The 25272-nt window shown below is 43.0% G+C and overlaps 1 protein-coding gene across 2 annotated transcripts in view; it reads right to left on the reverse strand.

The window, feature by feature from the left end:
* Window positions 1-25272, reverse strand: part of EBF2 (EBF transcription factor 2) — a 177544-nt gene that overhangs the window by 47940 nt on the left and 104332 nt on the right. For both annotated transcript variants that reach the window (XM_084615097.1, XM_084615096.1), the window contains exon 7: window positions 3856-3937. In XM_084615097.1, coding sequence (XP_084471223.1) covers window positions 3856-3937 — 82 coding nt within the window. The remainder of the gene's footprint in view (window positions 1-3855; window positions 3938-25272) is intronic.

Below are 25272 nucleotides of genomic sequence, written 5' to 3' on the forward strand. Positions count from 1 at the left end.
TCTAACCTCATTAAAAAAAAACCCTGTCACATTCATTACCTTTGTTGATGTAAAGCTTACCAAGTGGAATTAAAATGAGCGTGTTTGGAGTGTGAGAGCACAACCAATATTTTGGGATGACTCGCATGTTTAAACTTTTGACACCAAGGCAGATAAAACAGGTGTTCGCACAAATTAAAAGAAAAAGAACTAGGTGGAGCTAGAAGATGAGAATTCCCATCCAACTGCTCTTTGCACCCTACCCACTGCACCGCTCTTAAGAAAATCATTGCCCACATTCATTTTCTATCTTTTCCATGCAGATTTTGGTTAGGTACTTATTCCCTTGTCCTTGAACTCACCTAAATTTCAGGCTCTATTAGAAATTGGGAACGAAGATAGTTTCCTAGATACACAGTTCTGAGCAAACCTGGACTAAGATCCTGCTCTTACTGAAATAAACAAGATTTTGCCATTGCAGTGGGAGCACGTTTATTACTTTGGATCAGAGTCAGGCTGGCATCATGATTTTGACACAGAACTAGAGAAACCTAGGGGCCTTGACTGAGTCTCTTGATGAGGTTTTAGGTTTGACCCTCAAGGTTGAAGTGAAACTCTGAGGATATAAACCCATGTGGGCAAGAGACCAGAGGGAGTTCAAATAAGCTCTGTGAAACAAAACCGGAGAATTTCATTTGGCTCCAATTTTCAGGCTTGGCGTAGAGCAAGGTAGAAAACCCAGAAGGAGAAGGAGTCTATCCCAACTCATTTTCTTCTCCAATAAGCTGCTGATTTTAGTACACAGTTCAAAAGCAATGGAGAGGCATGTGTGAGAAGCATGCCAGGCGGATGGGCTCAAGGCATTCCATTGGTAACCACGTGAATGACTAAGGCTGATTTCAGTCTCCTTGTTCCATGTTCAGCTAGAAATTTAAATTCATTCAGGCTCCATATCATCACCACCTTGGGATCAGAGTCAAACTGGGAGCAAGACTGATGGCTAAAGATTGACCTCAGCCAGAAAATCTGGATCCAGATCCAAACTCTTCCACGGTTTAGGGCATGGTCTGAACCCAGGGGTTCGGTTTCACCTACTGTAGAGACGGGGTACGTGGCAAAACACTGAAACTAGATCTAAAGTTCAGGTGTTCTTGGATCCAGAGTTTGGCTTTGGGGCAGCCTCTAAGCAATATTATTTTTATTTATTTATTTTTATTGCAGTAGCGTCAAGCAGCCCCGGTCACTGACCAGGGCCGCCCCATTGTTCTAAGCACTGTACAAACGCAGAACAAAAAGACAGTCCCGAACGGTTTCGTTTCACTACATTCCAAAATCATTCTCTCTCCATCAGTCTCCGTACTGTACTCGCTGGCTCCCATTTATGAGCCATAAGATGATTTTTGTTCCTGTTTCAGATTTTTTCCTCGCATCTTGGCAGGCAACATCTGGGATCAAAATAACAATCTATGCTCCTTTGCTGAGGAGGGTTGCCATTAAAAAGGCAAGGTTCATTCGCTGACAGCTAACAGAGTGTCGTATCCAAGATATCATCAGCATTCCCTAAACTTAGACGAGGCAATAACTATGGAGTATCTGAACCCCTTGAATAGTAATTAGAATTGGTCTAGTTACTATTTATAAATAACTATTTTTCCCCACTAAAAATTCAACAAAAATGAACAGGTTTTTTTGTTTTGGTCTTTACATTTTTCTCTGACATTTTTGAGCTTTGCAAATTGAAAAACTTTTGTTGTGTTTGTTTTCAGCAATCAGAGTGTTCAGTTTTCAGGTTTTCAATGGAAATCTGAAACGTTTTGAGAACGATCCTTTTGGGGAACATTTCTATTTCTGAACATTTTCTGTCCAAAAACCATTCTGATGAAAAATTTTCAACCAGCCCCAGCAACAACATTCAGTGCATGAAGCATCTTTCATGATGATGGCCGTTGTATACGGAAATATTAAGTGCTCATGTGGCTCTCATTTTGGGCAACTAGCAGTTCCCATTCTTTTCAACCTGCCCCTTCATCTTTAAAGTGCTTTACAAACACTGAGTGTCCACTCCTACAGCCCTTACTCACACAAGTAGCCCCCCTCAACATCAGTAGAATTTTTCATGTGAGTAAGAACTGTAGGATTGAACCCAGTAACCAATCCTTACAATGTATCTTGTAAGTAGGCATGTTTAATTTTTATTTTATAGATGGGGAAACTGAGGCATAGAACCATTATTGGGACCTGACCGAGGCCACACAGCAACTCAAATGCAGAACTAGGAGTCTAATGCAGGAGTGCAGGTCTTGCAGTCCCATCCTTATTCTTCCAGACATTGTTGTCTTTCCCAACTAGACCATGCTGCCTCTGCAGGAGAGCAGCTTGGCTGAGAATTTTGTTGCTGATACATGAGTACAGAGAATACTGCTTATTCTCCCCGAGCTGTATTGGCTTTCTATGCATTTCTCTTATGCCCATCACTGCAATATCTAGATACCCAAGTTAATGAACTAGGCCTCACATAACTCCCATGAAATATGATCCCCATTTTACAAATGGGGAAACTGAGGCACAGAGCAGTGGCATGATTTGCTCAAAGGGCTATACAGGAAGTCTGTGGCAGTCAGAAACAAAATCCAGTTCTCATAAGTTCAGGTCCTGCATATCAGCCAGACAATGAACCTTCCCCTGCCCAGCTGATCCTCCGTCACTGACGATAGAACAGATGATGAAAGGAGCAGACATAACAGGAATATCAATAATAAATAATAGCACCACTCACTTAGACAGTCCTTTGCATCTGCGGAGCTCAAAGGGCCTGATTCAGCAAAGCACCTGAGCATGCGCTTAAGTACTTTCCTGAATCAGGTCCAAAGAGATTTAAAGAGGTCAGTGAGCTGCATTATCCGCATATAACAGGTAGGAACTCTGAGGCACAGAGACATGGAATGACTTGCTCAGAGTTGCACAGTGTGTCAGAGTCAGGGACAGAACCTAGATTTCCTGAGTTGCAATTCGGTAACCTAGTCACTAGACCACATTGTCTCTCTGTACATGGGATACGGAGGAGCCATTTTTAAGGTCACATTTCTACGGTGACCTCTGGAATGTCACTTTTCTCACCACGGAGAGTGCTCTGCAGTGCTTCCAGGCAGCATTAGAAATGGTTATCATTTGTGCGAGGGATGAATTACAGGTGCAATATTTATTTATTAAGTCTAGTTGCTTAAAATATTTGGGGTGAGAGAGGAGAGACGGTGTCTGCCTTTCTCTTCACCAGGGTTTGCAACCTGACACACTTCACCTCCCTCTGTGGTTTTATTAGCTGGTATTCTCAATACATCAGCGACAGCGATGATGAAACCAGTGGCAGATTTCTCTGCAAAGCAGCTGGGCCATTGTCCCATGGGTCTTGTTGCTTTGCCGTGTGAGATCTTAAAGTGACCATGACTATTTTGGCTGCTGTTTTTAAAGAGGCTGAAAGGGAGGGTATGCAAGAGTTAAAAAGCGGGGGAGAGTGGGGAGTAGAAGGGAGGGGTGCTTGTGTACCATGTACACAGCTACTGTGAAAAATTCTGAGGCATCTAAGTATCACAAACATGATCCCTGCTGTGGGTGTGAGTGCTTTGCCCGAGGGTGTCAAATCAAATATCCACCGCTGGTTGGTACAGTACATTGCCCCCTCTTGGGGATTCAGAGGGGGCGGGGGGAGAAGAAAAAAAGGTTTAAATGCAGCAAATGAAGAAAATCTTTAACAATATCTGAAGCGGTTTATCATTTACTGTCACCTTGTTTATTATGAACAATATAGGTGAAAAAAAGAATGGGGGGAAAGAAAGGAAAGCAGACAACTTACTTAATGTCAAGTCTCCGAACGCTTACCTGGAAACGTCTCATGTCTCTGGGGTTTCCTGCTGTTTTCAAACAATTCTGATTGCACTTGAGGAAAAATTTCAAGAAGAATCTGCAAAGAGAAAAGACTGTGTCACTTCTATTAACAAGAAACTAACATCTAGTATTATTTTACCTGCTTTGCATTGATGCAAGCGTGCATCATCGTGATGTACGTGAGGGTATATAAACCAGACTGTCTGAAAAACTTAAAAATAAATCACATTTCTTGCTGAAATTTGTTACTTATAAGAAACATCTAATGTGATTCTAAATGAAATAGGAAATTAAATGTCCTCTTTTGGCTAGATCCTTAGTTGGTGTAAGTCAGCCTAGCTCCACATAGCTACACTGGCGCATACCTGCTAAGAATCTGGCATTCTATTTTTTGAAGTGTCCTTACTTGTGTATTTGACTGCCCTTTCTGTTTAGCCAGTTTCCCTTATTTCTTCTGTTGTCTGCGTAGGTCTTTTGTGCAACAACATCGGAGGATAATGCTATTGTAAAAACCACAACAATTGGCAGGGTAACTCTGGGGCAGGTGAAAGACCTGAAACTACTTTAAGCTCATTAAAAAAAAAGCTGACCAGATTTCATGTTGACAGTTAGTTACTAAATTTTTATTAAAGATAAACAGAACTGTTGACCGTCCAAATTACAATCTTACATAATAGTAAGAGAAAGGGTGACAAAAATAGAAATTAAGGGAATATAGCAGACCCAATGCAGAATATAGGTGATGATTTAGAGTAGGTATACATGCTGGTGCTGTCAAAGTTATCAATGATTTTTTTTTTCTGTCAAATACACCGATCCTTCGTACTTTACAATTCTGCATGGTCGTAGGTTGTCATTTATGTAAGTTGCATTTCCAGCACTCTAGGCAGAAACTGCCGAACGTTATGAACCACAGTGCTTGGATTTTGCGCAGCCTTGACATGCTATCACTCGAGAGCCGTTCTCAACAGGCCCTTCCATGTGAATAAGCAAATCCATCTTTCTAATGATGGCTGCACTGATAAGACTCATGAATTTCAGGAGTGCAAGGGGTTAACACAACCGTTTGCAAACATTTTCACTTTTCAGATACAAAATACCCCCCAACCATGCTATCACGATCCCAGCGTGACAAATGAGAAATATTTAAAGTGTCCTCCATCGTGAATGTGCACAACTTCCGTGATTCTGTTCTCAGAGCACATTTACATTTGGAGAACAAAACAGGTTGAACTGGGACAAGAAAATCTGTGTAGGCTACGAGAGGGAGGGAGGACGCATGAGTATAGGAGAGAGATTTTAAATAGTTGAAGAATTGGCATGGAATACAGTGAACAATTTATTTATTTATTTCGCTTGCTGAGTGCTTTTCTTAAAAAAAAAAAAAAAAAAGAAAAAAAAAAGAAAAAGAAATCAGCTTTTGCAGTAAGTTAAAGTCCCAGGTGAGCAAGGCCTATTTCCCTTTCTGTTACTATGACAACGATTTTTTACCGCAGTCCCAAAGTCCCTTCAGAACTCACACATTCATGCCTTGAATTAGAACTTTAAAGGAGAAAGATGTATATTTTCCAGGGTTTACCAACAACAAAATAATAATAATAATAAACCAGAAATCAACTTGGCTTCCTCACCGCACTTTTTATTTACGCCTCTCAAACATCCACTCCCCCCAGCACACAAAATAAATACTTAAGAATCTGATTCCTTTCTATGTGTCTCAAAAAATAACAACGGCAATCCTCCCCACAACCCCCGCCCCGAAGAGATTAGAAAGATGGGCCCACAACAAAAATACCCTCCTATGGGGTTCTGCTGCACTAAAGGGTTCCATTATTTTTAAACCAGTCTGAACCTTTTCTGACCCTTTCTCTCATATGTTTCACAAAGGAAAACTATCATTTTAGCCCAATCATTTGCTGCTCGCTTTCCCTTTGCTCACAATTGTATTAATTCTTGGTTCTGTGTATGCTGCAGATAAAGGTAAAAGCCCAGTGTCCGTACTGCAGTCTCTTTTCACTTTGGTATTCAAGTTCAGCAGTGGAAGATGGATCAATGCTCCGTTGTCAGAGGGAAACTTCTATGAACAGAGCCCTAGTCACTTGGCTGTACAGAGAACCCAAAATCATACAAAACTTCATGTTTTACGAGCAGAGCTGAGTGAATGCAGCAAAAACATATTCACTAATATTCTTGCAAATAAGTCCAGTTGATTCCTTTTGGTGTGGAATTCACGATCCCTTTTATTTGAATTTTTTGGCGAGAAACATTTTGTTTGCAAATATGTTTCCAGAAAGAAAAAACCCTTGTGCATACTAGCACGCGGGAATATTTGCAAATTCAAGCCAGAAACGCTCTCGCTTGCAAACACTCTTTTTGCTGCGTTCAAACCATTACAAATGCTGGCAGATAATCTGCAAAAAGACAACAGGACCTCTCCTGTTTAGGAAGTTTAGGTCATCCAAGCTGGGAAAACAAATAATGTCATGTGACCGAAGCAAGCAACTATCCCGAACAAATATTGGAGACCATTTGCCAACAAACCATAAGCTAACTATTCGTAGAGTAATTGCAAACAAAGTCTTAAGAATCATGACCTGTTTGTGGGTAACAGGCAAATGGAAATAAGGGCTAAATTAATCAGAAAAATTATTTCCAACTTCAATTTTTTTACCTCTTTCTCTTCACGTAGGTCCACACAGACAGAAATTCAACCCAAGTAGAGCCTCTTAGAACCCAGGAAGGGAACCAAACCCAAAATATTTGGAGCCAGATCCTCAGATGGTGTTAATGAGCAAAACTCCATTGAAGTCTGAGCCACCAACTGAAGATCTAGACCATAACTTTCTTTTTTTAATTAAAGAAAACCATTCATTGCTCCTTGTAGGCCTGATCACCCCCTGTGAGATGCCAAGAGCCCTCATCTCTCATTGACCTCATTGGAACGGAGACCGCTCAGCACCCCAGCACATTGAGGCTTCGGGGATCTGCCCCAAGATACTCAACAACTAGTGATTTGCAGTGCCCCATCCAAGACATTTTAAAGGGGCCTGACTTTCAGGAAATGCTGAGCCCCTGCCTGCTGAAAATCAAACTTTAAAGTGTCTTAAGCTGGCCCCCCAACATCATTAGAGTCACCGCTGAAAATCTTAGCCAGGGTATTTAATATTTTAGCGTTCTAGTATTATTCTGCCATTGCCTACATTGTGGCTTATGACATTTATATTTTCTTCAGAGCCCAGTGGATATACTAATGTGCTTAATGTTTCCCCCCTGGTTTTAGACTTAAACACATGCACAGAGGAATTTTCATCTTTCCTCCAGTTGAATCAGGTCGCTCACTCTCTCCTTTCAGGTATTTTCCAGTCAATTTTAACTGCAACTGGGCACCCGTATAAAGTATTTGGCCTGTCATTATATATATCCATATATATCTTAAATGGTTGCATCTGGGAAAGGCATTAATATTTATTGAGGCATTACCATAAAAATGAAATTTTTTGGTGGAGGAAACAGAGGAGGCAAGGCTTAACATTGAATGAAGTTGATTTAGGGGTAACCGGAGAATTACAGAGGGGCTTTATTAATTTTTTTAAATTAGAACCTTTAGCAACTTTTTGGACTTAACCCACACATGCATCAAGAAAAGAAAAAATTGACCCTCTTTCTTAGCTGGCCTTTGTTCCTCCATAAGAACCATGCTCGCTATGGGTTTAGCAGACTGCTGAGTTTCCAGCCAAAAAGTGAGAGATATGGCTCATTCATACTGTGTATCAGCGTTCGAGGTACTGAGGGACAAGCAAGCTAACTTTGAATGACTACCACTAAATATCTGGCAGGGCTATAGAAGACTTGGGTATTTTAATGCATGTGCATCAAAAATAATTAAGAGATGTTTTCGGCCACCATTTTTTAAAATTCTTTTTTGTTCCTCCTCAGATTAGGTTCCTCTGTCCACAACCAGAGAGGGCCTTGGAGGGGTCATGTTGGAAGACCCTGCACATACTACCAAAAATCTGTTTTAGTATCCTGCTGTCACCAATTATTGGTAAAGTACTGTACCACTACGAGGCTCTGTATACAGAAACGGAGAATGGTCTAGTAGATAGGGCACTGGACTAGCACCCAGGAGACCTGGATTTGGTTCTCAGCCTGGCCACCGACTTCTTGTGTGACTTTGGGCAAGTCACTTAATGGCCTGGGCTATATAGGAGGAGATGGTCGGACTAGGTGATCACAGAGGTCCCTTCTAGCTTTAGAATCTATTAATCTACCCAAACCTCCATTTCCTAGCTGTAAACTGGGGCCAGAGACTGCCTCTTAGTGGGTGTACATAGAGCTAAGCACAGATCTCAGCTGGCATATCTAAGCACTAATATAATACTACTAACAATATAACTATTAAAAAAAACCCAGTGAAATCAGCTCTCCTCTACCAAATGCTTATATTCTAAAGACCCGATCCTTTGAGGTGGTGATATCCCTCAGCTTCCATTAATCTCAGAGCAGAGGGCAGTCAGCACCTCACAGCGCTATGGTTTAATGGCACAAGTACATACAGCAGGGGAAATAATAAAGTGCAACGTACAGACATTACAGCTTGTGGCACTGAGGACCAGGCAGGATTTTAGCAGCCAGAGGAAGCAGAGGGAGGGCACTTAGCAATGATTAATTGGGAGGACAGTCTGACACGTAAGGAAAGGCACGGAAGAAAGGACGCCATTGGGAGAGGGAGAACGAGATGAAGGGACAGAAGACAGAGCAAGAAGTGGAGGCAGAGAAATGACCTTCTCACCTCAGAGAAGTAGATTGGGCAGAATTGTGGAGAGATCTGGAGGGGACCAGAAACCGGACCTGAATGCAGACGCATGTGCAGAGGGTAATGCTGGTGTCAGGACCTGATCCCAAGCTCGTTGCCAAAGACTGACAATGATGCCAACATGATTCTGATCAGGCGGAGAGAGGCCACTTTCTTGGTTTCCCTGGCATTTAAAAAGACTATGCCTGCCCCACTCCCTTTTAAGTTGCAGGGCCCAAATATCCTGCAATTACCTTTTATTTGGGCCCCAGCAGACACATCATGCAGGGAGAGTTCTTGCCTCTGCCACTCCCTGCAAACCAAACAGCTACAGACAGGGCCTCCTGTCTGGCATTTGCCCGGGTGGGACCCAGTCTAACAGGTCTTTTCCAACACTCACTCTCCTAATCCCGTAGGAGCACGACCTAACATTTCAATGGGAATGCCTCCATGCATCATGGCGGCGGTGGTGGGGTGTGTCTGTGGAAGGCTGTGTCTGTGGAAGGCTGTGGCGATGCCTATCCTTTCTTAATCTCTATTCTCCAGGGATTAAGAAGAGTCCGGTTCAAAGCCCACTGACATCAGTGGCAGTCTTTCCATGACTCCAGCGACGTTTGGATTGGGGCACCAAAGAGCAATCCAACATGCAGCAGAGGGAAGTTCATTTTTTCAATCTATTAAAAAACAAACAAACCAACCCACAAGATTTGGGACTTGTCAGTCTTCCCATTTGGAGCCACAGAAAGACTTGACGTTTTGATAGCCCCGTCCTGGGGCTTCTAAAGTGTTTTATAAACTTCAGTTCATTTAGCCACCCTAAGGCCTTTTGAGGTCCAGCAGATGTGGGTGACTGTCACCATTTTACAGATGAGGCAAGTGCGGGCCAGAAAGGGGGGAGGAATTGCTCCCCACCCCATGGCAAGTCCACTGTAAAGCTGAGTCAAGAACTCAGCTCTCTCAGTCCTCTGCCTTAACCACCCTTCCTCTCACCATTTGATTGCCTGCTCACAATAGTGCCGCTGTTTCAGAGGTGAAATATCAGGAGAATTCCAGAGATGTGATTTCATCCTTGTAAGTGGCTCTCCTGGGCATTAAAAAAAAACAAAAAAAAAAAAACGCACTTGAAAAGCAAATCCAGAGACAAATTGGGTTTATTTGGCTTGCTGTGGAACTCGGACTCACAGCCCTAGTAACTTTCTCGCACAAGAATGTACCTACTTCACGTTTTCCCGCAAATCCTATGATGCTATCATGTACCTGGAGATTGTGAGATGACGACATCCTGCCTCCAGAAACTGAAGTGTTACCAAAAAGTCAGAGCATGAATGTAAAAGAAAAGCGCTGTGCTGCTATTTTGAATAGCCTTGTTTTAATGTAACTATATTAATATTAAACAGCCCAAGAACCACGTCAGAAGGATCATAACATGAAGGGTTTGATGCCAGCTTCACCAAAGCAAGGAAATTCTGAACTCAGGGTCTCAGTAGTCTCTTAAGTCACCCATGTGTGTCTTGGAACGGCAGGCTCTGAGGTCGGTGCGACACGTAACCTAACCCGATGCTACAACACAAAAGGAACAACAGGACAAATGGGAAGGGTTTATTCTGAATTCCCTGCTTTGGTGTGGACTCAGGTCTTGCACAATTTAAGTAGGGGTTTAAAATTGGTTAATTGCATTTATCGGATATCATCATCTTGATGAATATCTCAATATCTTCTGTATAATCTGCACATTATTCGCTGGAGTCATTCTGCTCTATGTCAGCACGGATTATTAGGGAGTCAATCAGAGGACCACCCACTTCTTCAGCAGTTACAGGCATGGGGCACTTCACAACAGTAATCTACGTCATACGTGCACTGTACTGGTGTAAATAGTGACGGATGCTACAAGAATACCCCCTCGCAGTTGTACGATACTACACACTCAACAGTTAATTTATCTTCACCACACTCCTCTGTGCTAGCTGCTAACCTCCCCCCTCCCAGGTTACGGATGTGGAAACCAACCCATGTAGGTCAAGTAACTTGCCCAGGTTTGTAGCGGGAGCCGCTGTTGGCCGAGGGAATAGAAACCAAATGACTCGGTCCCGGATCTGTGCTCAGGGCACGAGACCATGCGGAGATTCCATTTGCACAACAGAGGCTTTTTAAGCAGGCACATTGTGGCTCCATTCTAGGGTGCCCCCGACATTGCTTTGGAAAATCAGGGAGCACTTCACTCCCATCAGATAAAATCGCCTGCTCCAATCCACAGGGATAGAGCTACAGGGGCACCAAACGGCAGCCCCACTTCTTCTCTCCAACCAGCCCTACGCTGCCGGTGTAGAGTCAGAGCAAGTGCTGAGCTCAGGGCTCCGGCTGACGTCAGTGGGAGCCAGACCTGCATGAGGGAGGTGCGCAGAGATGCAGCGGGGGTTTCAGAGAGTCTGATCCAGTGTCCTCATTCAATTGTAATATGTACAGGAACTGTCCTCCACATTCTTGAATCCCTGCTCTGCCTGCCTGTATTTTCCCTGCTTTAGACAAAGGGTATGGGCCACGGCAAGGGTTACAGCACCAGGGTGTAGATACTTGCTACAGTGACAAAAGTGGTTTTTCTGTCCACCTCCTCGCAATGTCTATCCCAGGGTTTAGGTCAGCTTTACTACGTTTCACATCCCTGAGTGACATAGCTAGGTCTCAGTTCAGGCCTCAGACTCCTTCTGCCCAGCTCTCAGGCTCTTCCTCTTCCTAAACCTCAGCTTTCATTCCCCTATTAGTTTCATGACTCCATCCTTACCAATTATGACTGACACAGTCACCTACATCTCTACCAAGTTACCTCTCTCTCCTCCAAATCCTTCCTTGTCCCTTAGCTTTCCAGCACTGATCTCTGCTGTTACCCCCATTTTACAGAGGGGTTACGTGATTTCCCCAAGTGTTCTGTGGAGCACTGGGAACTGAACACAGTTCTGCTGAGTCCCAGTCCAGTGCCTTACTCACAAAACTATCCCTCCTCGCACATCCTCTCTCTCTCTCTAGAACACGTGTGGCCAAACTGGGGCTTGTGAGCCACATGTAGCTCTTTTACAGTTAAAATTCAGCATGAGTATGCTCCCACGTTCCCACCCCCCATTCTCCGCCTACCAGACTGGGCTGGGGGAGCTCAGGGCTTCTGCCCCATGGTGGGGTGATGGGGAAGTCCCGGACGACTAGAAAAAGGCTAATGTAGTGCCCATCTTTAAAAAAAGGAAGAAGGAGGATCCTGGGAACTACAGGCCAGTCAGCCTCACCTCAGTCCCCGGAAAAATCATGGAGCAGGTCCTCAAGGAATCAATTCTAAAGCACTTAGAGGAGAGGAAAGTGATCAGGAACAGTCAGCATGGATTCACCAAGGGCAAGTCATGCCTGACGAATGTAATTGCCTTCTATGATGAGATAACTGGCTCTGTGGATGAGGGAAAAGCGGTGGATGTGTTGTTCCTTGACTTTAGCAAAGCTTTTCACACGGTCTCCCACAGTATTCTTGCCAGCAAGTTAAAGAAGTATGGGCTGGATGAATGGACTATAAGGTGGACAGAAAGTTGGCTAGATTGTCGGGCTCAACGGGTAGCGATCAATGGCTCCACGTCTAGTTGGCAGCCAGTATCAAGAGTCGGTCCTTGGGCCAGTTTTGTTCAATATCTTCATAAATGATCTGGAGGATGGCGTGGATTGCACCCTCAGCAAGTTTGCAGATGACACTAAACTGGGTGGAGAGGTAGATACGCTGGAGGGTAGGGATAGGATACAGAGGAACCTAGACAAATTAGAGGATTGGGCCAAAAGAAATCTGATGAGGTTCAACAAGGACAAGTGCAGAGTCCTGCACTTAGGACGGAAGAATCCAATGCACCGCTACAGACTAGGGACCGAGTGGCTCGGCAGCAGTTCTGCAGAAAGGGACCTAGGGGTTACAGTGGACGAGAAGCTGGATATGAGCCAACAGCGTGCCCTTGTTGCCAAGAAAGCCAATGGCATTTTGGGATGTATACGTAGGGGCATTGCCAGCAGATCGAGGGACGTGATCGTTCCCCTCTATTCGACATTGGTGAGACCTCATCTGGAGTACTGTGTCCAGTTTTGCGCCCCACACTACAAGAAGAATGTGGAAAAAATGGAAAACGTCCAGCGGAGGGCAACAAAAATGATTAGGGGACTGGAACACATGACTTATGAGGAGAGGCTGAGGGAACTGGGATCGTTTAGTCTGCGGAAGAGAAGAATGAGGGGGGATTTGATAGCTGCTTTCAACTACCTGAAAGGGGGTTCCAAAGAGGATAGTTCTAGACTGTTCTCAATGGTAGCAGATGACAGAACAAGGAGTAATGGTCTCAAGTTGCAGTGGGGGAGGTTTAGGTGGGATATTAGGAAAAACTTTTTCACTAGGAGGGTGGTGAAATACTGGAATGCGTTACCTAGGGAGGTGGTGGAATCTCCTTCCTTAGATATTTTTAAGGTCAGCCTTGACAAAGCCCTGGCTGGGATGATTTAGTTGGGGATTGGTCCTGCTTTGAGCAGGGGGTTGGACTAGATGACCTCCTGAGGTTCCTTCCAACCCTGATATTCTATGATTCTATTACTAGGGGCTTCTGCACTGCGGGGGAAGGGGGGTGTCTAAGGGATTTAGCCCCACAGAGAGTCATGGGGGCAGAAACCCCATGCCCTGACAGGCACTGCCCCATGGGGCAGGCTGTGTGTGTCTTGCTGCTCTCGAACTTCTGAAGATTATTGTATGAGGCTCAGTAAATTTGGCCACTCCTGCTGTAGAATAAAACACAACATTCCTTGCTGTCCTGTGGCTGGGGTGTTTTTAAGAGCTCATTTAAGTTCTAAACTAAGAATAATCAAATGTAAAGCTACAACACACCACCCAAGCCCAGCCACATACAGCTCAGTAAATGCAATGTTTATCGGCACATATTTTGCACATTTTTTGCTTTATACACTAATTTCTTCTCTGAAATAGATTGTGGTCCGCTGTCAGCGGACAACAACAGACCTATAAATCCAAGGCTCCGATTCTCGCCCATTTGGTAAACAATTCACTTATGAGGTCTAGCAAAATGATCCCTTCTTCAAGGAACTGGGATTGCACGAGCGTGCATTGCCTGTGACATACACAGGCACTTTTCAGTGCTGCATGGCAACACTCGCTAGGAAAGAGAATCTCCAAGGAAAACCTCCTTGTTTTTTTGCACTCTGATGAAAATCTGACACCATTAATGAAAATAATAATTGAACTCTATGGGCTCGAATTGAAAATGAAACACAACACTAACAGCGTGTTTGTAATTGCAATTGTTCTCCAAAAAAGCCTTTTGAGGGCTTTTTGCAATATTAGCAGTTTCCCTTTTTCCTTTGGGTTTTCCTTCTACTCCAAAACTTTCCAGTAACTTACAAGACAATGGCTGAGAGCTTATTTATACAGTAAAATCCAGATTATTCACACCATTTGGCCCATAACCAAATGTGTTAGCATAATCAGAAGTCAGTACACAGGAAGTCAATAAAAACAGGGGATTGGGCTGGCTGCTTGTTGGAATGTAAGGTTCAAATATTATTCTGATTTGTGCAGTAGCACTTACAGGCGCTAGGTAGTCACATCATAAGAGAATTTAGAGTCTAAAGAGACAAAGCAGACAAAGGGAGGGAGGGAGGGAGGAGGGATTATTATCCCCATTTTACAGATGGGGAATTGAGGCACAGAAAGATTAAAGTGACTTGCCTGAGATCACAGAGCAACTCTGCAATCAAGCTGTGAATTAAATGAAGGTCTTTCGCATCCCAACCTGTGCCTTTACCACGTCCTCTCAATAGAAAAGCAGTGATGACACTTCTGTGTCTGAGAAAACTAATTCTGAACAGGATTTCAGACGAAATTCTCCTCCGTTACATCCACACTTTGCACTACGCAATCTCAGTTACACCCATGCCAACTTCTGTAGTGCTCTGTATTTTTGGTTACACCCATACCTTCTTCTGCGGTGCTTTACCCTTGTAGCTACACTGTACAGATCTTTGTAGTGCTATGGCCTCCGAGTTATATTTTGCAAACCCCATTGGCTACAAAGAGATTTGCATGCGGTGCAAGCGGGAGGAGAAGTTGACCTCCATTCATTTTCTCCAGTGCAGTGACTATTGCTTGGAAAGTACAAAATTAAGTTATTTGGCACCCATCTAACCCAGTGAATTTATCTTTGGATTCTTCCACCACCTCCTTCACAAAAACAATCCATGCTAGGCTGAACTGTGAACACCAATTACTGAACTGTGAACACCAAGTCTTTTTGCTGCTGATTGGTCCACTGGTTTTTACTATTGCTGCCAGATGGTAGAGGCCAGAGCATAAAAACTCTCTACCCTGCCATTAATTCAGCACTTGGTAATAACTTTCCCGTGACTCCAGGAGATCGGAACGTTGGGCAGACGTGAATGTTCGGAGACAGAATCAAGGTTAGGCACCTATTTTACACCTGCCAGAGTGGATCTCACTCAGATGAATGCTCTCACTCATCTATGAAGTCAAGAGCATTGCGTGTCCCTAAACTGTTGTTGTATGGAATAAATATGCATTCATTTGCCGAGGAAGCAGAATGACATCCAAGCACCTTGGATCCAAATACATCTTTCCCCTTCCTCCTCCAAGGTCTATTCAGTTTGTAGTTTTACACCTATTGTACTTATGGGTCTACTCACTGATGACCTTGAATCTGAGCACTGGTGTAACGTTATATTCCTCTGACAGATTTATAGATTGGCAGATAAGGGTGCATTCCTTCCCAAAGACAGGACAGCATCCAATGTTTGTTAGCATCATTCAACTAAAACTGACTTTTCACCTGCTCCCATACCATATGCAGCTGCAAATTTTTAAATTAAACTATGAAGCCATGCATAAATTTACATATATTACAGACTAGCCTCTCCATTTAACATGCAAATGTACTCCAATGTTTCAGAACACCTTCTGTCGCTAATTAATTTGCTGAATTATAATTAGACTAATCCTGCATAATTAATAAGCACAGATTTTTTTTTAATTTCTAAGCAGCTTGATGAGATCATTCACTTCCTTCTATAAACTGCTAAGTAACTGTTAAAAAAAATCTGGAAAGAACATATGTGAAAAGGTATGTTTGATGTCGCATACAAATTCAAACTAGCGGACAAGATACAAGAAAGTCAAGATTAATATAGGTATATGGATGAAGCAAACGTTCAGACCATTATTTTCAGAGGCAGAGACTAATGTGCTCTTTGTCTCCATGTTTTCTTCCTTGGGCTTTTACCTTCTGAGATCATAGACTGAGACGGGAAAGGATTACAGAACCGTATGTAGCATTAGGAGATGATATGATATTAACACGCCCTTGTATATCAAAACACTCTGCCTGTACATGCTGTGTGAGGATAAGCTCCTTTGATGGTATTTGGAATTGTTTTCATTTCAGCTGCCAAAACCAACGGAGATCATTCTAGTGAAACGATTAAGTGTCATTAGTACTAGATCCATTCAGTAATGATTAAAATGAAGGGTCTCGCTTTAATGCTGAAGAGCTTCGTCTCAAACAAACATGTGTGTCAAAGTGTTCCAAAAAAAAAAAAAAAGTGCCATTGTATAGTGCAGCAACATGACTCGGTGTCTATTCCTGACTTGCAAGGCTACCCTAATGCATAAAGGAGACCAAGTATGGAGATCTCAACAAGTGATTTAATTGTGCAGAAAAGGGGCAGCCACACACGCAAAAAAGAAATCTGTGGACTGAGCACAGGTAGAATTTTGTGGGATATTTAGCAAGCGATCATGCAAGCTAGAAATAACACAGGTTCAGCTTGTAAGGTTCTCATTTAGTTTTCACTTAGTCCTTAACTCAATTAGCATCCCCACTGAGCCAGGGATTCAGGGTTTGACCCACACGGACGGGATCAGGGGAAACGTGTTCCCTTTCTGAGAAGTTATTGAACCATTTAGAATCAGCAAAGAGATGGCTTGGGAAGGGGGATGGATTTCACTTAGTTCCACCCCAAATAACTGAGATCAACCACTCTCACGCCAAGAGATACGTTTGTTTGGAAAGGGGCATGATGCACCAAGACGTTGAAAAACGACCAGCGATTTTGGCTAGCCAACTGGGGACGCCATAAAGGGGCCTGATTTTCAGAGGGCAGGTGCTCAGCATTTTCTGTCAATCCGGCCTCCTCACCCATTTTAGGTCTCCTCATAGAAGACTGATGTGTACGAACCTTAGATGCTTAAATTATATTTAGCTTCAGACTCAAGGCCAAGTTAGTTAAGGAGAAGAAAAGTTATCCAGACCTTCTAAACCGCACCGACCACCCACACTGAACCCTAACCACCTGACTGACAGGGTGATGGCAACAAACTAACAGGTTGCTCCATGTCATCCTGGAGCTAGACGATACCCCTAGAGGAAGAGCTTCTGTAACGATTCTCTGCTGTATTAGCTTTAGGTGGCCGCCATATACACAGAGCTTTTCCATAGCCACTTAATGTGCCCATTGGATGCCCAGAAGTCCAAGAAGAGGAAAATAAATAGAAAGCTGCTTTTTTATTTCTTTTATATGAGATCTCTCTCTTTATCTATCTTTAACATATCTATCTCAATAGGTGAGATAGATACTGAGTAAGGACTTCAAACCAAAACAAACCAGTGGAACATGCACCCAATCCTGGTTTTTTACACCAGGGGCATTACACTAGAGCTGAGTTGGACCAGAGATATTAGCCCTCGGTCACACGGGGAGTCCGAGGCAGAGACAGGACGAGAACTCAGATCTGTGGTGTACCAATTCAGTCCAGTGTACATGGTCAAGCCAACTGATATTCTGTTATTCTTTTGAGTCAATTCTTGCAGCAAAGTAATGAGAATTTCCTGGTGCATTTTCCAGTTCTAACATGCGGCCACCAACAAATTTCAACATCCACACCTCTCAGGGGTTATTGATTTTCAGGGTTTCCTACCATCTCACAATTCCCTGACTGTGGAAATGGTCATCAGTGGTGTCGAACTAACATGGGCTCCAGGAAAGTTTTCAGCTTTTTCATTTCAGACCTCTTCAGAGCCCTCTCCAAAATCTGCTCTTCTGTGGAGGCAGAGAAAATGACCAGCCTTAACTTTTCCTGTTCGCCTCAAAAAATATTCTGACACCATCTTTAGCTGCGCTTTAACATTTTGCACCAAAATCCGTTAATTTTCACTAGCAAAACAGCAGAAATTCATAAAAGTTTCATATTTGGGGGCAATACAAAATAATTTTGCACACTGTATGTATGGATATTTTTTTTAAATCACCCAATTTAAAGTAATTCCAACTTTCCCTCCAAACATCTCATCCATCTCTTCTTGCTAGCTTGCAAATGTAATTAACCTTTTCAGTACCCTTTGCGATAGTGTATGCATGCCAGAGGCTTGGAAAGATGCAGTATTTCAGTCGGGAAAATAACCACACATTAGAGCCCCGCGTGGGAATATTCTTAATCCCACTCCCACCCATTCCCGCTATGATGGCAGCGGGTCATGCAAGATCCTGGTCCTGCTGCAGGGCTCTACCGCACATCAAATGAGAAACTACAAACGTGAACAGTATCTACTGGCAATGGGTGGGTGTCAAAAAATGCAGCTCAGATACTTTTCCAGTTTGAGTGAAAAAGATTCTCTTCTCTTACTTCAATTTTGCATCTTTGTTTGGCTCAGTTAACAGGCTGACGGTGCTCAAGAACATTTTACTTTGCTTGTTTCTGGCCTGTCAGTGATTTACGTCCTGCCCTGAAATGTTATAAAGATGCCCAGGACGTAGGCCAACATTTTCAGAAACGGCGAATGATTTTGAAATCATTTAGCTTCATGAGCTTCAAGAGAGCTCATTTTCAGAGGGCAGGTGCTCAGCACTGCCTCAAAACCCAGGCCCCTGTAAGGTGTTTCAAACTGGGCACTCCAAAATTGAAGCATTCAAAAATCACCCGTCAATGTTGACATCTTGGCCTTAAGGTTTGCCATAAAACCATGGCCCACTAAGTCAGGTATTCTTCCTCTGGATAATACCTGGTGCTACAGAAGTAATTGTTCTTCTCACTACACACACAATGTACCTAGCTGATTGTGCTGCGCTGTTAATGAGGAAAGAAACCTGCTTTTTGACCCTTAAAGTGATCGATTTATACCCTAAGGCATGAGATTAATCTCATTTTAGCAGGTATATGTAATACTCTGGCCTCGGGTCTGATCCTACACCACTTCAGACAACAGAAGCTCTGCCACTGAGTTTAATGGGTGTAGGATTGGGCTTGTAGTGCGTGAGATCACATTTTGTTTTAGTGGCTGAAATTAGGAGCCTGCTACATACAGACAGCAAGCAGAGCTACTCCTTTAACAGAGTGGTGGGGGCTTGTGCTTTTGGTCGGGAAGGCCACAGGTTTGATCTACTTGTGACCATCACAGTGTCCGTACATAAGTGACCACGAGTTCATTGCACATAATTTTATTGTCAGTTGCACCATTACTCAGTCTTTGTTTAGACCCAACCGCCGTACTGGAGTCCACGACAGCTTCCACCAGGGAATTCTGCACTGTGGGAGGAAGCATTTCTTTGTGCTGGTTCTAAGTTTACCACTTATTAATTTCAGCAATTGACTCACCTATTGTGGGAATCGGACTAGCCTCGTGAAACACACCAAATCCCAAACCAAGCATCTGATTCCTGGGTCTCCTCGTCTGGAGGATAAGGGCCTGATCCTGGAACATATTGTTTGATGAGAACTCCAGAAGGCTGAAGAATGCAAACAATCTGGGACCAGATCCTTCTTGGCCAAACTTTCTTTCCATTGACCACACAAGGCAGCCCTGTGGTTAATGCTCTTTTTATCATGCAAGGAGCATTACACGGCTAATAGCCTCCTATGTCCCAGTCAGAACCTAAAGTGGTCGTTCTGGGTTTTGGGTTTTTTTTAAACCTCATTAAGGTAAGGCTTTAGCAATGCGGAGCTTTATGGTTGGCCTAATGAGACTGTGTGCGGGCTCCAGATGTTTCCGAGTGCTGCAACTATGGTCTACATTCCTCACTTACCTCAAACTCCCCGAATAGACTTCCCCAATTGGAGATCATAGAGCCAGATACAACGCAATGCATAAGGCCTGTGTTGCAGAAGCCAAGATATTAGACTTTTCAAGGGTTTGGCAATGTGGGAGTTGGATATATTTCTGGAGCAAAAAGCTTTGCTTTGTTAGCCTTGAAAGGCTTTGCAGCAGCTTAGTCCAATCCGTGTTACCTCTTGGAGATGTACAGGACATTGTATATAATATATCTAAAATGTAGATACTTGCATCACAGCTTTCTAAGCCTTCCTTCGGCTTACTGATTAAAAAATATCCATGTTCCAAAGCTTTAAATAATATTAAAATTAAAATTAAAAAATATCCATGTTCCAAAGCTTTTGCTCCATGTGCATTATCACCATTTGTTCTCTCTTGGCTGTTCCTGACTTAAGTCCTACATGCCTCGTGCATTGAGTAGTCAATGCATACAATGAATTTGGCAGGTTTTCCTCTTCAAATTTCTACCCCAATCATAAATCTCAAGGTAAAGTTTTGGAGCAAGGTTTTGGAGTGCTTGCAACATTTGCAGGATGTTTTCTTCATTTATTTAAGCCAGATGTTTGCATTTTAAATAATTTGGAAGCTGTTACAGTAAATAGACATCAAGGGAAGCTAATGGGAGTAGCATTGGCATTAGGAAGAACTTGTATGATGAGAGATTCGACTAAGAGCCAGTGCCTTCAGTGTCACGGTGGGTTAAGGAAATGAATACATGCAGACTGTTGGAATGCACAACGTATCAGACAGATAGATTGGGGACCAGGGGTTTGAACTGGAATTGGATCGAACTCCTCATGAGAAAAGAGATTGCATTGTGCACGTTTTTATCACAAACATTTACGGTTCTTTCACCCAAGTATGAAACAATTAAGAAGAAGAGCAATCTCAAAGTTACAGATTGCTGATTTTCTAGTTTTTAAACATGTTCACTACACCGATGTAGCTTTGACAAGATTTTCTGAAGCTCCCAAATGAAAGATCCAAGTTGCCGTACAAGCTTATTTTGCGTTGGGTTGTGCTGCTATTTGGGAAGTCAGGACAGCTGGTAGCATGGACACAGACTCAGGAGACCAGTCTTCTATTTCCAACTCTGACCTACCCCATGACCTGGGGCAAGACATTTCACCTCTTTGGGCTTCCCTTCCCATCCTTTGTCTGTCTTGTCTATTTAGATTGCAAGCTCTTCAGGTAAGGGACCCTATCGTACTGTGGATATGTACAGCACCTGGCACAATGGCGCCCAGATCTTGGTTGGGGCCTACCATGATACAAACAGCAGCAACAACGTGACTCCACATCATCCCCTTCACCGTGCGGCGTGAATAGGCTGAAAGTTGAAGGAATTTGTACAACTGGAGTCAAATCCAATGAGAGAACACTTTATATCCTTGGGCTCTCACCTTTGAGCATACACACCTCTCACTAGCTACGATGATTCAAAAGCAGGAACACTAGTTGTTGCGCTTCTTGGTATGTTTCCATAAGGAAATTCTTTTCAACACACATTTTAACCTGTCATTTGTATCGTACAGCATATTTGATCCCAGATGATCTCAAAAGCAAGAAATAATTCACCACTAAAATGCAACCAAGTCAGGGGTACAGGGCAGCTATCCAGTGGCACCCTCCAGACAAGGTGGGTGGGGTCAGAGGAGGCTATTTTAGCTAAGGACATTGGCGCAAACCCATATGGCTTATGAGAAGAGCCATGTGGGGGTAGGGGGGAGAAGAGATCATATCTAAGCCAGTTCACACTAGCCAAGGATCTCACCCACACATTTAACATACACTATGAGCAGATAGGATCTCGATTGTTAAGGTCTGGCTTGAAAGATACTCTGTGTAATAAACTGTAATGTGTTCAAGTTATCTACCAAAAAAGATGCTGCGAACCGGTAGTACTAAGCAGCCTATGTACTTCAAAGCCTGGTCCTGATCCTGCAGTCTCTCTCTGTCACGCAAAATTTCCATTGGTTTTAATGGAAGGACTACAGGATTAAAGATGTGATCATCAGGCCTCACCAATACGCTAATTTGCATTAGTGTCGTTAAATCAGTTTTGTTAAACCAGTGCAACCTGCTGTGTGGATGCTCTTATTGTAGCTTAACAGCATCTTATTTCAATTTAATAAAGGTTTTCCCAATCAATTTAAGCTTAAGTGAAGTAAGCCTGGTTTAATGGAAATAAAATAGCGTCCACACAGCCGTTTGCATGGGTTTAACTAAAATTGACTGTAAAAATCACACCTTAACTTAAACTGGCACAATTCTGCATGTAGAATAAGCCCTTAGATCCATGAACTCTCTGGGATCTTTGGGATCTTTATTTTTTCTTGAAACACAATTGCAGCCAAATCCTCAGTTGGTGTAAACTGACACTGATGTCAGTCAAGCTATGATGATTTATACCCGCTGAGGATCAGGTCCTTGGAAATCAGCTACTGTGTCTTTTTTCTCCCTTCCCATAAGCTTTTTATTCCCCCTCCCAATATGCAAAAATGTCTGAAAATCCTAATGGCTCCAGACCATGAATTGATGCAATCCCCCGTAATGGTTCCTTTGGAGCTGTTATGAAGTATTAACTCAAAGCACTGTGTAACAGCTGCTTCAGAGCCGTTATGGTCCGTTGGGTCCAAAATCCACTTTTTAAAAGGAAGGGGGGACAGGATGGGGGGAAAAAGGTGCTAAAATATAGATTTCAATAGCAGACCAGAATAGCTCCATCAAAACCAGTACAGCCTGTCAAGATAATAACCATTGCAAGGTTGTTTTTTTAAATGTCTAAATATCTGTGCTACACATGACAAATGGGAACAGTGCCTGATCAATTGTTTGGCTGGGTTTTGTTTTTAAGTCTCATTGACTGCGTAAACTTTGAAAGTGGTCTGAATATGAAAACCATCATCATTGTTCCATTGTAGCCGTCACAACAGGCCTCCCCCTTCTATGTGCATTCATATACATCATGGGAGTCTTGCTCTGGCCAGAAAACTAAGCTCAGTGCTGGGGTTGAGAGTCAATAGGGCCTGAACACCTTAGACAGTTTTGAAAAACTCAACCAAAGATACGCACACATCCCCTTCCAGTAGCTGGGTCACTTTGAAGATAATCGCCTACTAGGGCAACCTCCTAGATGAGTTAACTTAATTGGTGGAGGTCCATGCTGTGGATCTGAAGCTCTCAGGTTCAAACACTGCTGATGACCCATACTGGGAGTCTCTGCAACTTGACACATGAAGGCAGAAACTCTGTCCTTTGTCCTGTGCACCAGGCCATTTTAGGGGTCTCTGGAAGACGCTCAGTTTTATGTACCTTTTCATCCTGAAAAACCTAGATTCAACAGGCTGAGAGTTTCAGTCTTAACTCCATGTTTGTGAGACATTTCAGGGTATTTGAACAGTCATTTGTGGTTTAAACAAACTACTGGTTTGTGGTACAGCTTAGGAAAATACTTAAATAGAATTCCAGGGATCAACTATTAGGAACCATTTAATTTGGTCTAAATAATTACTTGGACATGTCATCATCCAATAAGAATTTGGGGGAAAGAAGACAACAGACAAATCTATCGTAACGCACATCTTCATTCTAAATACTCATACTACTGACCTAAACGTACTTACGTGTATGTGTGTGCCCACTGCATAGCAGTTGTTTGTGTGTGTGTGTGCTTTATAGAAGCTGCTTTTGGCATTTTATTTAATCTCCACAAAGAAAATTAAAAACACAACTTTCATTTGTTAAGTAATTTTTAAGGGCATTTCTCTCTACCATTAAGTGGCAAGAAGGATGCCCCACAACCATGAATGTAATCGCTATAGCCTCAGGCCTACTGAAGGTTTGGAAAAGCACGCTAGGATTGCTAAGATTCGGGGACTCAGAGAGCTTTCCAGCCTACTAGAGGGATCATTTATACTGTGGTATCACCCAGAAACCTTAATCAGGATCAGGGCCTTGTTATGTTAGGAGCTGTAAAAACACAGAGGAAGGCATGGTCTAAGTCCCAAAAGTTTAAAAACCTAAAGATCGGTTGAAATGGTTTATGACTTTCCCCCATCCCCTATTCCAAAGATGGGTTTTTGTTTTCCAAACATCCCCCTTGAAACATTTGCCACCCACGCATTGCAGCACTGAGCTGAAGCAGAAGCAGAAGGTGAAACTGACTAGAAATTGGTTATTAAAAACAAAAATCACCCACTTCCTGTCTTCCAAGTTCTCTCCCAATTTCCCCCTTAAAACTCACCCCTTTCCAATAATCCTTCCATCCTTGGTCTTTTCACCCATCTGTCCCTGAACTATCAGCATGTCTGGTATAAACTTGGGTCCATATGCTGCAAATACTAGCAGGCACAGGACTTGACTTAAAGTGGTTGATTTAAGATTACTCATGGTAGCAAGTGTTATGCTTGCTTGTAGTAAGCATTTACAAGAGCACGTCCAACCCTACAAACACTACTGCACATGTTGAAATGGGACCACACTTGCTTAAAGTTGAGTCAATGGGATTTCTTACATGGTTAAAGTAAGGCTTAATATTGTATTGTAGTGGGTGAATTTTGGCTTCTCCCTATGAGCTGAGTTATCTCAGCAACATAAACCCAAACGTCATGGTCCTATAAACAATAATCTGTACCCTGGCACTCCTATATGGTCACATGAAAATAACAGACCTGGCCCCGAAAGGGTCACACAAGAGCTTATAAAGAGGAATGAAGTGGAAATCTGGGATTCAGAATCTTTGTGAAAGGAGTTTGGTTGATAACGCTGGAGATCAACAAGGTCTCTCTGTGCATCCACTGAACAACCACCATACAAATTGTGGCAGTGCAAACTTCCCAGACTGCTCTGCCCTTACCCAGATTGTCTCTTGAGTTTCCATGTTCATTTACGGTCATATCAAAAGCCCAACGAAGTCAGTGAAATTCTTTCCATTGATTTCAGTGGGCTTTGGATCAGGCCCTCAATCTCTGACCTACCTGAACTACCAACTGAAGTTACAGTTGACAATAATGATGGATATTTGCAGTGTTGTTGCTCTGTTGGTCCCGGGATATAAGAAAGACAAGGTGAGTGAGGTAATATCTTTTAATGGACCAATTTCTGTGGGTGGAAGAGACAAGTTTTCAAGCTTCACAGAGCTCTTCTTCAGGTCTTGACCTGACTTGAAGAAGAGCTCTGTGAAGCTCAAAAGCTGTCTCTTCCACCCACAGAAGTTGCCCCAATAAAAGATATTACCTCACCTACCTGTCTCAGTCATGAGGTAGGCAGTTTGAGGTATGGATGCGAAACTAAAGAAAAGGCAACTGAAAATCTACCACACAGCAAAAACCTCATCCACTGCTGATCTAGGCATCTAGAGGGCAAATGACCTGAGTTGAGAATGTTCTGGGGTTGCTTAGAGTCGGATTGTTTATCTGTGCAAGAAAAAGGTTCACAATTGCTCATACACGCAGTCCCATCCAAGGAAATGAGATTCCT

Source organism: Lepidochelys olivacea (genome assembly GCF_965140295.1).
Source record: "Lepidochelys olivacea isolate rLepOli2 genome assembly, chromosome: 26".
Lineage (NCBI taxonomy): Eukaryota > Metazoa > Chordata > Testudines > Cheloniidae > Lepidochelys > Lepidochelys olivacea.